The following is a 12,541-nucleotide window of genomic DNA, read 5'->3' as shown; positions in this document are numbered from 1 at the left end:
AACAATGTTTCCAAAATATCTCTAGCTGGTGCCCTTTGGATATTTTGAAGTCATCAGTGACATTATATAATTGCAAATCTAATTATCTGTTTTCACTTTATGCAATGTTCACAACACTACTGTAGTCTGAATCTGCAATGTGTTAGTGGTAACAGCTTTGCTGACTTGACTTCAATCAGAATGGATATTCCCAGACTCCTTTCTCCTAACCAACTACCATATCTGTGTCTCTGGTTGTCATACCCCACAATTGTTCTCTTACTGTTTTGCATACTTTATCTACTGCACTTACTGCTTCGGCATTGTTCAGTTCTCCCCAGTCAGCTTATTGTTGGATTCGTATAGATTGATGGTCTTATTGATGTGATTCCCTCTCTCTAGGTCCTGCAGACTACATTTTTTGGAGTGTGTGTCCTCACAGACCTAGTATGGCACCTTTCTTGGTCTGATAAACGTATGCAGCAATTGTCATTGAGGATGAGTGCTCTCCAGGACTGGCTGTTCTCAGCTCTTGCCTTCCCCATTGGCTTTGTAAGTACAGCATTCATCTTCAACAAGATGTGCATCGCTGGGACTGGGATGTGCATGTATTCCCAGCTCCATCAAATTCAAATGGAATGCTTGGAGTTCCTGACTGATCCTTTTTCTTTTTCTTTTTCTGTCAGTTTGTCGTCGTGAGTTTCTGGATTCTTTATGCCTATGACCGGGAACTTGTTTACCCAGAGATTTTGGACACGATCATCCCGACCTGGCTGAATCATGCCATGGTGAGTGAGAATGTGTCTGAAACCCTCAGACTGCCAGATGGAATCAGTCTATTTTCCCCATGTTCTGGCTTCTTGCAGTCAGACTGGATGTCCCTGCACCCTTCCCAGCTGACCCATCTGTGCTTTGTCTGCCTCTCCCACTACCTGTGACCCCAACCTCCCCACCCCACCCAGTCAATCTAAGCTGCTCACGTTGTATTTCTGTTGTTCTTTGCAGCACACGGTGGTCTTGTTGCTGCTCATGTTGGAGCTGATTGTGGTTCAACATCACTGGCCCAGCCACAAAGGATGCCTGACTGTGCTTATCACTTTCTGCAGTTCCTATTTGGTCTGGTGAGTTTCATTCAGGTTCTCAGGTATTGAGATGATAGAAAAACAGGCACCAACTTCAAACATGTTCCATTGGACAAAGCTCCATTTCCTGTTGGTATTGATCCAACCTTTACTCCCTGCTATCTAACTGAACCTCTGCATGCACCCATGCACGTACAGAGCTTGTGGCTTTCACTTTTATTCCTCCTCTCTTACGTTGCCCCACCTTCCCATGCCTCCCTTCTCTCCTATGTGCTCCCTCCACCCCCTCACAAGTCTTCCCACGTACAATCTGCCTTCCTCCTTTGGAAGGGGCTGTGTGTATTTTTATTGCACCTTTTTATGTGGTATCACATAATGAGTACAAAAGAATCCATAAGTCTTGCTATCTTTCTCATTTTTTTTCAGGGTACTTTGGATTCGCCACAGGTCAGCTATCTGGGTCTACCCCATTCTGGAGGTACTCAGTCCCTTTGGGCTGGGTATGTTCCTGACAGCAGCTGTCCTTGTAACTATCTCTTTGTATGTTGTTGGTGAGAAACTGCATTACTGGAGATGGGGTAAGTCCAACCAAACTGAGCAGGACCTTGTCCTGACTCAACCCCAGGGCAAACTCCATTAACACTAAGTTATGTTTGGGTCTTGTGTTGGTCTTGTATAGTATTCATTTGAAAATGTAAGTGTTTGCCCTAAGTACTTGAACTTGATTCAGTCTTCATGTCCTAACTTGATCTCAGTACTGACAAACTAGTGGATCGCTGTTGAAATACTCTGATCTGTAAACTGGTATTTGACTGGATCTCTAAGCAGTGATTTGCTCATGGGTCTTGAAGCTGAGATTTCAATCATTATTGAGTGATTTGACTGTCAATGCTGGAATATGGAGTGGAGGAGGGTAGGGTTTCTATCTCTCTGTTGTACACAATTTCACCAGCAGATCTTACGCTATCCCAATCTCAACCATCTCTTCGGGTGCACAGATCCAGGCGTATCGAATACCCTCTCTGACACTGGTTTTTCCACATTGTGTCTGCAAATCTCTCAATTCATGATATCAATACAGTGTTTCATAAATTGCATTATATATCATTGAAGATGCTTATCAAACTGTTTATTATCTATTGTGCTCTTATTATTTAAGATCTTTCACTGGAGTTGGGATCCAGGGTTAGGTACAGAGTACAGCTCTCTACACTTTTTTTTTAAAATCGAAAGTAGAGCTTTCTCTATGCTTTACCATTATTAACTCCCAGAGCATGTGCAACAGTATTTAAATATACAAGCATGTAAGAAGGTAAACTTTACATTCCACAAGAGAAAGCAGCAATAAAAATTGTTACCAGGCTTAACTGTTAGTTATTGAGGGTGTTCTACTCCAGGAGGCTTGGTGCTGGAGATTAAACCTCAACCCTGAAAAGAGCAATAAGGATAATCCAGGCAATTTTTTAGACTGGTGAGTGTCTCATTGGTATTTAGGAAACTTTTGGAGAGAATTCTTAGGGATAGGATTTACACACATTTGGAAAAGCATGGCATAATTAGGGGACAGTCAGTAGGGGAAGTCATGTCTTGCTAACTGAACTGAATTTTTCAAGGAGGTGACAAAGGTGATCGATGAGGGTAGAGCAGTGGATATTGTGTACGTGGATTTTAGTGAGGCTTTCAGTAAGGTCCTTCATGGTGTGGTCATCCAGATAGTTAAGATACATGGGATCCATGGTGACCTGGCCACGTGGATTCAGAATTGGCTTGCCCATAGAAAGCAGAGGTTAGTGGTGGAAGGTTGTTTTCAGGCTGGAGGTCTGTGACTAGTGTTCCACAGGGATCCACACTGGGACCTCAACTGTTTGTGATGCATTTAAATGACTTGGTTGAAAATGTAGGTAGGGGGTTTAGTAAGTTTGCAGATGATAACGTGGAGTGGTGGATAGTGTAGAAGTTGTCAAAGGACACCGGATGTGGATCGGTTGCAGATTATGGGCGGAGAAATGGCAGATGGAGTTTAATCCTGTAAATGTGAGCAGCTGTATTTTGGGAGATCAAATGTTAAGGGGGACCCCGAATAGCATTGATGTTCAGAGGGATCTTGGGGTTCAAGTCCATAGCTCCCTCAAAGTGACCAAGTAAATATGTAGGGTGATATGTAGGGATGTTTGTCTTTATTGGTCAGGGAATTGAGTACAAGGATGTCATGTTGCAGATTTAAGAATTTGGTTAGGCCACACTTATGAGTATTGCAGCCAGTTCTGGTCACCACACTATAGGAAAGATGTGGAGGCTTTGCAGAGAGTGCGGAAGAAGTTTACCAGGATGCTGCTTGGATTAGAGGGTATGAACTATAGGGAGAAAAGTTCGGTTTATTTTCTCTGGACTAGTGTAGGCTGAAAGAAGACTTGATAGAAGTCTATGAAATTGAGATGCATGGATAAGGTTGACAGTCAGAATCTTTTTCCCAGAGATGGAATGTCTAAAACTGGGGCATTTTAGGTGAGAGGGGGAAAGTTCAAAGGAGATGTGAGGGGCAAGTTTTTTTTTTAAGACAGAGTAGTAGGAGTCTGGAACATGCTGCCAAGGATGGTGTTGGCTGGAGATACAATAGGAGTGTTTAAGAGACTTTTAAATAAGCACATGAATATGCAAGGAATGAAGGGATATGGACCAAAGGCAGGCAGAATGTAATTTGGCATCAAGTTTGGCATAATTTCATGTGTTGAAGGGCCCATTCCTGTGCTGTACATTTCTACGTTCTGTGTTCAACTGCTAGGTATTGCCCAGGCTTGTGTAGCTTTGAGATTGTGACATAGTGTACGATGACTCTATGGAATTTCTTTTAAGAAGACTGTGTGATAAGTCATGACCCAAGTGGTCTCCAGCATATAGATCGGCATTCTTGGTAAAGTTTTCACTTATGAGGGAGTGCTTCAGAGCGGATGAAATGAACTGGGCAACTCACTCTCTAAGCACTCAGTACTGAGTTTTAGCAGGTACCCAGTAATGGTGTGGGGATCCCATTCATTGTTGGTTACTCGGTGCTCTCTGCTTTCTCTTCAGTTCTGCTACTTGCTCTTGCTGTTTACTGTAGAAAATGTGCTTTCGTGCTGAGCTTGTTTTAGTGACACAGATTGTGAATGAGTCCTGTCAGCTACAAAGAGTTAGCAGCACTCCAGATACTGGTGTGGAGCCAGTCAGGATTGCAACCAACATCTTCAGTCAAGGTAAGTAGCTATCTGACCCCTCGCCTCTCTCTGATCTCCGCCCAATTCATATTCACTCTAACTTTGTTTTTGTGTTTGCACTGCGCTGCCTGAATTTGCATTTGAAACTATTGTGGTCCCAGCTGTGTCCAGTATCTTGCCAGTGCTCTGCCATTAATGTTTGCTTTGCTGCATAGTATGTGACTACCTAAGTATCTGTCCCAAGCCCTGACTGACAGGATATTTGGGGAGGAGGGGAGTTACATGACTGATAGGGAGGCTGTGGTGAAGAGCAGCGCTGCTGTGGTAGATAGGAAGGGGAGTGAAGAATCATGAGACAGAGGTGAAACTTGTTGGTCGGTTTGCCAAGCTAGTTGATTTTCTTGCAAATGTTTCGTCTCCGTCCTGGGTGACATCTTCAGTGTTGTGTAGCCTCTGGGTGAAGGGCTGTCATGATCTGTCATGCCCCAAATTTATATGATTCTGTCTGTTCTGGCAGGTGGTTCTACTTCCAATTTTATACTATCGTGGTCGGTGGATGGGGTCTATTTCAACGTATTTGTTTATGGAATCACTAAATGAATACCAGGCCTCCAGGAATTCCTGAGCTTGTCTTTGTTTAGCCTGTCCCAGTATTATGACATTGTCCCAGTTGAACTGGTGTCCTTCATTCAGTGTGTATTGATATGAGGGAGGACTGGTTGTTTCATTTTGTAGCAAGGTGATGCTCATGTAATTTGGTAGCTCAGCAAAGACAAGCTCAGGAATTCCTGGAGGCCTGGTATTCATCCACTAGTCCATAAACAAACACGTTGAAATAGACCCCATTTACAGACCACTATAGTACATAATCAGAAGTAGAACCACCTGCCACAACAGACAACTGTGCAAATTTGGGGCTGATCACAACGATAGCACTTCATTTGAAAGCCACACAGCAGTAAAGATGTCACCCAGGAGGGAGATGAAACGTTTGCAAAGAAATCAACCAGCTCGGCGAACTGACCAACAACTTCGTCCACAACCCAAGCTACAGAGCCTCACTAAAACACTTGTAAATAGAGGTGATTGGAAGGAGTCCACTTCATCCTCTGCATGTAGACGTTGGCTGAGAAGCTTGCCCAACTGCCCATTACTAACTTGGCATGACCAGTGTCAGCATTCAGGTCAACAACAAGCAACATGATTGAGAACCAAGGGGGTTGGTGATGCGGAGCATGTAGCTAGCATTCTGGGAAAGAAGAGGCAGAGGGCCAGGGGTCCAGGAATGAGTCATGTGACTAGGAAGCGAAAGTAGGCATGTGGTTTGGGATAGCAGGTTCCTGGAATGAGGGAGTATGGGTCCAAAGTGAGTGGGGCCAGGTAAGAGTGGGTGTGGAGCTGAAGCTAAGGAGCAAGGGGCCAGAGTTCCAGGGTCTTTTGGATATGAGGCCAGCAATGACGGAATCAGGGAATGATGAGGTGCAGACCAAGAGCCAATCATAGAGACACTGAGTCATACAGCATAAAAACAGACCCTTCAGTCCACCATGTCTAGCTGACCAACAAACACCAAACTATACTTATCCAATGTCAATTGTATCCAACGTATACTTATCCACTTAATCAATTGTCAGACTATGCCCTGGCATTTTATGTGCTCATCCAGGTGCCGCTTAAACGTTGCTAGAGTACCTGCATCCAACACCCTCTCAGGCACCATGTTCTATATATCTACCACCCTTTGGCTGAAAAATGTTTTGTCATATCTCCTCTGAACCACTTGCTCTGCACCTTAAAGTTATGCCTTCTAGCCTTAGACATGTCTGCCATGACGGAGAGATTCTCATGACCTAAGTCTGCCAATTTTGTGTATCTCTATCAGATTTTCTCCCACCCTGTCTCCTCTGTTCCAAGGAAAACAGACTCTCCTTATACATGAAACTTTCATCCCATGCTGGTAAATGCCTCCACACTCTTTCCAGTGCAATCACATCAGCCTGATAGTGATGACCAGAACTGCACACAATATTCCAACTGTAGTCCAGCCAATGTTTAAGAAAGTTAAAACAAGACTTTCTTTCCTGCCCTGTGAAGGCAAGTATCTTATATGCATTATCCACCACCCTGACCACCCATGCTGATACCTTCAGGGATCTAGGGCCTTGGACACTAAGGTATTCCTCAATAGTCCCTAGGTACATACCATGCATTGTGTATACCCTGTTGGAGCTCACAAATTGCATTGCCTTGTACTTACCAGGATTAAATTCCATCTGCAGTTGCTCTGTCCAAATTACCAGCTAACCAGTATCAGACTATAACATGAGACATCACCCTCCCTATCAACACTGCTAATTTTTGGCCTCTGCAAACATAATAATTAAACCTTGTAAATTCACATCCAAGTTCATTAATGTAAGTAACAAACAGCAAGATTTCCAGCACTGATCCCTGTGGTACTGCTGGTCACAGGCTTCCAATTAGAAAACAACTCTTCTCCATCACTCTCTGCCTCCTGCATGTAAGCCTATTTGGAGCCAATTTGCCAGCTTACCTTGGCTCCCATGCACTTTTTTTTTCGACCAACCTTCCATATGGAACCTTGTCAAAGGCCTTACTAAGTCCATAAACCCCATCAACTGCACTACACTCATCAATATATTTAGTCACCTTTTCAAAACCAATTTAAATTAATTTAGGTAGACAGGATCTCCCTCTAACAAATCTGTGCCAACTATGCCTAATCAGTCCCTGCCTTTCAAGTGTTGATTAATCCTGTCCTTCAGAATTTTTTCAATAATTTCCCTACCACAGATGTCAGACTAACTGATCTGTAACTATGCTGTCCTGCTGGCCTTTTTGAACAAAGTATTAGCTGAACCATTTGCCAATGACCAGTGAAGTATAAATATATCAGCCAGAGTCCCAACAATCTCATCCCTTGTCTCCCATTGCAGCTTGGGGTTCATCTCATTAGGTCTTGGGGATTTACGCACCTTAGGTCTGCTAAATAATCTAATAATTTCCTCCCCAATGTGTTCTAGACCCTCACCATCACAATTGATATCCCCAGCTACAATGTCTTTCTCCTTTGTGAATACTGAGGAGTATCCGTTTAAGGTCTCGCCTAAATCCACTGCCTCTGTGTATAGATTGCTCCTTTGCTTTCTAATAGGTCCCATTATTTCCCTGGTAATCCTCTTACTCTCAATATAATTATAGAAAACCGTACGGTTTTCCTTCTGCCAAAGATTTTTCATGGCCCTGCTTTGCGCTCTTAATTTGCATTTTAGGCAACCTCCTACCCTGTATACTTTTGAAGGGACTCCCCTGTTTTTAATGCACTACTTAACATATGCTTCCTCGTTTTTCTTTATCAAACTCTCTATCCCTTGACATCCAGGGTAGCCTGGACTTGCTGTCCTGGCCCTTAACTTAGGACCAGTGAGTTCCTCTAAGAGTATTCACTGTACAACTTAGTCACGGTCACAGTCCCCAAAATTCTCATTCACTGAAACTTTGTTAAATACAAACAGACATCAGTTCCTTCTAAAACAAGACTGCAATTGCCACCATTTCTCTGATTTAGTCTTTGTATGAGATCAGTCTGAAACAGTGGGAGTATGTGGGTTCATTGTTTAATCACCTTTATGAACTGCTGCAGATGTTTATTGATAAAGTTGAATTATATCCCAACAGGTCTCCCGGATCAGTGTGGGAAAGAATCTTGGTACTTTGATCGAGATCAGGCACAGGAGTGCAGGTTGAACTCTGCCAGCGTGGCTGCAAGTGAGAAATGCAGCAATCCTGACATTCTTGACTCTGCATCTCCATCCACCACAGCAACTGTCTCCCAGTCCTTTGGGACTCTCACCCCATTCTCAGACCCTTTCCAGCAGAAGCTTCTAGATCTTCATAAAGATGGGTTTGAACATTTGGCAGGAAAGTTGGACCAGATGATTGACCTGATGGGAACTATTGCCCAGAGTTTGAGTGCACTGGCCCTCATCCAGTCTGAGCCAGCTGTTCCTGTGATTCGCTGTCCGTCTCCTGCTACAGTTAGTCACAGAGCAAAACCATCTACCCCTGAACAGAGTGAGTCAGCCACTGACCCCCCTGGGGAACCTGAGCTGGACACCAACACTCAAAAAGAGATTGACAATCCAAAACCTATTCGCCTCCCCTTAAAAAGTCAGCTGCCCAGTCTCCGAAGGATAGTGAAATCTACCTCCTCAGCGAGTTCAGGAGTACATACAGCATCAAGTGTGGAAATGAGGCAGGCAGAACAGGGGTCTCCCAGCTTGATTCCCAACCTATAATGTCTCACTGAAAGATACAATTTGACCTTAGCACCACCAGCTCCTTTGTGGGGAGTGGAGAAGGATTGGTTGGGAAGGGGTGTGAATGTAGAGTGGGGGAGGGAGATGTAGAATGAAGATTCATTTGAAGTTGCTATTCCTGATCAGTCAGATGAAGCCCAGACTTGTCTGACTGCAGGCTGCTTTTTTTTAGATGTGCTTCCAACTAGTTTAGGGAAAATATCGCAATTCATTATAGATTGCTTTATTAGCTATAAAGGATATTGGAGATGTCTAGCCTAGCAATGATATCTGGAGCTGGGAAATGCTGATGAATTGATAAATCCCGAGTGTGTGACTCAGTGATGTTGATGGTATGATAGTGAGTATGTGGGACTCCAAAAGAGAGGGCGCCACAGCTGTCCTCATCTTAGGACAGTGGGTCATTAACATGTCCCCATCCGGAGTGAAAGAAGCTGTTTCATCACTGTCAGCTTCTGTGCTCAAGGAAGTGGAATAACCTGTCTCTCTGACTGTTTTAATTTAAGATTCAAGTTTAAACTGTCTAAAACTCATAACTTTTAAAGACAAATTAGTGTTTCCTTTTACTTTCCTAAAAGCTGACATCTCAGACTGGGAGGTACTCAGACTGCACAGTGAGATGGAATTCTGAGGCAACCCTGTGACAGTCCTGTCCCACCAGCGTACTGTCTGCACAAACGCAAGTTGTGTAACTATTGCCCCACCCCAGCTCCCAGCAGCAGTCTTTCAGGTAATTGGGCTGAAGTTCCAAAGGATACAAATTTTCTGAAAAGTGGTATATTTACTCAGGCATGGATTCCTCAGTGTTTGGGCAGCATTCCCCAGGAAATGTATTGTTTACAGGTATCATAGCCAAGCTCTTGGTCCTATTTTTGCATTTAATGTTTGTATCAAGTCAGCACCTGCCACAGGGAAAAGTTTGCACGTTTCTTTTTCTTTAAATTGTAAAACATTGAAATAAAATGGTCGGCAATACAACATCTTTAAAATTTCATTTGTGTTTAATGTACAGGATCGTTGTCACTAGAGAGGTTTCTGTTAGTGCACCAGATCTTCTCATACCAACAGTAACAGATGTAGAAACATCAGTCAGTGTTGAGCACTGGGTCCTGTTTTGTCCTGAGGGACTATTTTATGCAGAGTATTTTCTATTGAATCCCATCATTACCAGTTTTGCTGGGAATTCTTGATGTCACACCCAGCCAAACACTGCTTTAATGTCAAGTGTAGTCACTCTTTCTACTCACCTCTAGAATTAACCTCTTCTGTCCACAATTCATTCAAAGCTGCAGTGAGGTCAGGAGTGGTCGAGCGGCCGTGGCAGAACCCAAACTGCATGTCATTGAGTAGGTTATTCCTTTGCAAGTGTCGTTTGGTAGCACTATTGACTACCCCTTCTGTCACTTCAGTGATCAAGAGTAGACTGATCAGGTGGTAATTAGTGAGGTTGAATGTTTCCTGCTTTTTGTGCACATGACATTTTATTGAGTAGATGCCAGTGTTCTAGCTGTAGTTGAACAGCTTGGCTGCTTTTTTTTTGAAGCATGAGTCTTCCACACTATTGCGAGAATGTTGTCAGAGCCCTCAGCCATTTCTAGATATCTTAGAATGAATTGAATTTGTGGAAGATTGGCATCTATAATGCTGGGGATTAATGAAGGAGGGCAAGATGGATCATCCATTCAACACTTCTGAAGTTGGATACAAATATTTCAGCCTTACCTTTGGCATTCCTGTTCTGGACTCCTCTTCCTGGGGGATGGGAATATTTGCGAAGCCTCCACCTCCAGTGAGTTGTTTAATTGTCTGTGGATCAGAGTTTACGTATGATCTGTTAGTTGTAATGTTGCATAGCCCTGTCTATCACATGCTGCTACCACTGTTTAGTTTGCAAGTACTAATTTGTCACAGCTTCAAAAGTTCACACTTCATTTTTAGGTATACCAGACACAGCTCCTGGCATACCCTCCTGCACACCCCATTGAACCAGGGTTGATCTCCTGGTTTGGTGGCAGTTGTAGATTGTGCTGATGTTGATGATGCAGGCAGAACTTTGTCCAGCAAAGACCTTGTTGTGATCGATCTAATTCATACTTCTGTGAATATACTCATCGGTGGCAAGTAGATTATTGAAGACAAGGTCACGGAAGATTTTCACTCTTGGTTCTCTCAGGCTATCTTTAAGGACACGAATCATCAATTAGTGGTGCTAAGTTTCTTTCCATGTTGACTTAATGTCAGGAGATTGTGGTTCCTGTAATCAAAAGTTGAGAACTCCCAGGGTAATAACAATAGAAATTGCTGGAAAAGCTTAGCAGTTCTGACAACATCTGTGGAGAGAAATCAGAGTTAATGTTTCTGGTTGAATGACTTCCTCAACTCAGAGGATAACCCCTCCTTGCCTGTGTGCTGCCACTTCTGAATATCTCCAGTGATGGTGTTTGGTATGATTCCATGTAAATAACTGTGACAGGCTATAGCTTGTCTTTGGGGCAGCCGTCAGAATTTTGACGCTCACCCCCAGTATTGTTTCCTGTATTCTTTCTAGAGCCTGTATGGAATTCTGAGTAGTCTGAGCAGCACGCTGCATCCATTGAGAGAAGGTGGATTGCAATTTTTCTTCCACTGTTTGTTTACTATTAAGTGTGCATATATATTATTTTACTGTCACAGGTATTCTTCTTGATGCAATAAACAGAATTTTGCTGGGCTTAAAAGTCTGGGCCCCCTTTTGTGATGGAACACCAAATATACTATGTGACTGAAAAATTACACTAATAATTTATTCATTCCTTTGGCAGCTTTTTGCACATATCTTTCATTGCTGCCCAGTGATGGTATACTGCGTTCAGCTTGATATTTTGTCCAGATGGAATATATGACTTAATTTGCATCAAGTTGTCCAATTGATCTGTTTATGGATTTACACACAGTCAAGTTCGTGAGGTTAAATCCACATTCACAGTCAGCAGTTGATGTCTAAAATGTTGCATAAATATCCAGCAGGGGCTTTTTTTTTAGACTGGTCATTGTTTAGAGCATATTTCACCAAATCACTGTCTGAATAGAATCTGTCTTGACTTAGCTTGGTATAAAAGTGGAATGTTTTGATATTGTTTGCACAATGCTATCTTTCAAATTGCAATTTGATCAAGTTGTATGCTTTTCTTGTTATTCCTGGTCTAGAAATCAGTTTTTCAGTTGGTCATATTGTGGTTGAATGAATTGAAGGACTATAGCAGTGTCCACATCACTATTGAAAGCAGTCAGAACTACCTTGATTGCATCACTCTGATAAACCCGTTCACTCGATAACTGAGTCTTCGGTTTATTCACCTTGGCCTTTTCAAATTGCATAGCTTAAATCATTACTGAACAGCTTCTCTGTTTAAAAACAAAAATTGCCAGCTCACTGAGCATCAGTCAAGCTATTGATGCTACATGATATTGTGGCTTTGTGAGCAATTTCATGCTATATTTGTTTATTGGATCATGCACTTATTCACATGCTCTTTACAATACTCAAACAGACATTATGGTTTTGCATTAGCACACTCTATAAAACATCTTGACAGCCAACTCCCTTCATTCTGAGTTTGAAATGCCATAATATTGACAAAATTATCAAATTCTTCCATCTTCACAGTTGACCTTTGTGCGTGGGAAATCATGTCTCACAAACTTGATTGAGTTTTTTGAAGAAGTAACAAAGAGGATTGACGAGGGCAGAGCGGTAGATGTGATCTATATGGACTTCAGTAAGGCATTTGACAGTTCCCCATGGGAGACTGGTTAGCAAGGTTAGATCTCATGGAATACAGGGAGAACTAGCCATTTGGATACAGAACTGGCTCAAAGTGGTGGAGTGTTGTTTTTCAGACTGAAGGCCTGTGACCAGTGGAGTACCACAAGGATCAGTGCTGGGTCCACTACTTTTTGTCATTTA

General features: G+C 42.8%; 1 protein-coding gene across 4 annotated transcripts in view; it reads left to right on the top strand.

Moving 5' to 3' along the window:
* Positions 1 to 381: 381 nt before the first annotated feature.
* LOC122559975 (androgen-induced gene 1 protein-like) overlaps positions 382 to 12,541 on the top strand; it is a 15,768-nt gene continuing 3,608 nt past the window's right edge. Inside the window, exons 1-6 of one of the 4 annotated variants that reach the window (XR_006314609.1) lie at positions 382 to 531; positions 666 to 767; positions 985 to 1,100; positions 1,488 to 1,639; positions 7,955 to 8,044; positions 9,174 to 9,325. Coding sequence is in view for 3 of the 4 variants with exons in the window: in XM_043710089.1 (XP_043566024.1) it covers positions 457 to 531; positions 666 to 767; positions 985 to 1,100; positions 1,488 to 1,639; positions 7,955 to 8,574 (1,065 nt within the window). In the remaining variant the exon portion in view is untranslated. Of the gene's footprint in view, positions 532 to 665; positions 768 to 984; positions 1,101 to 1,487; positions 1,640 to 7,954; positions 9,574 to 12,541 lie in introns of those variants that run through there. The other 3 variants (XM_043710090.1, XM_043710091.1, XM_043710089.1) reach the window with 3 other exon arrangements.

Source organism: Chiloscyllium plagiosum, chromosome 20 (genome assembly GCF_004010195.1).
Source record: "Chiloscyllium plagiosum isolate BGI_BamShark_2017 chromosome 20, ASM401019v2, whole genome shotgun sequence".
Classification (NCBI taxonomy): domain Eukaryota; kingdom Metazoa; phylum Chordata; class Chondrichthyes; order Orectolobiformes; family Hemiscylliidae; genus Chiloscyllium; species Chiloscyllium plagiosum.
This window is presented reverse-complemented; position numbering and strand designations above follow the sequence as displayed.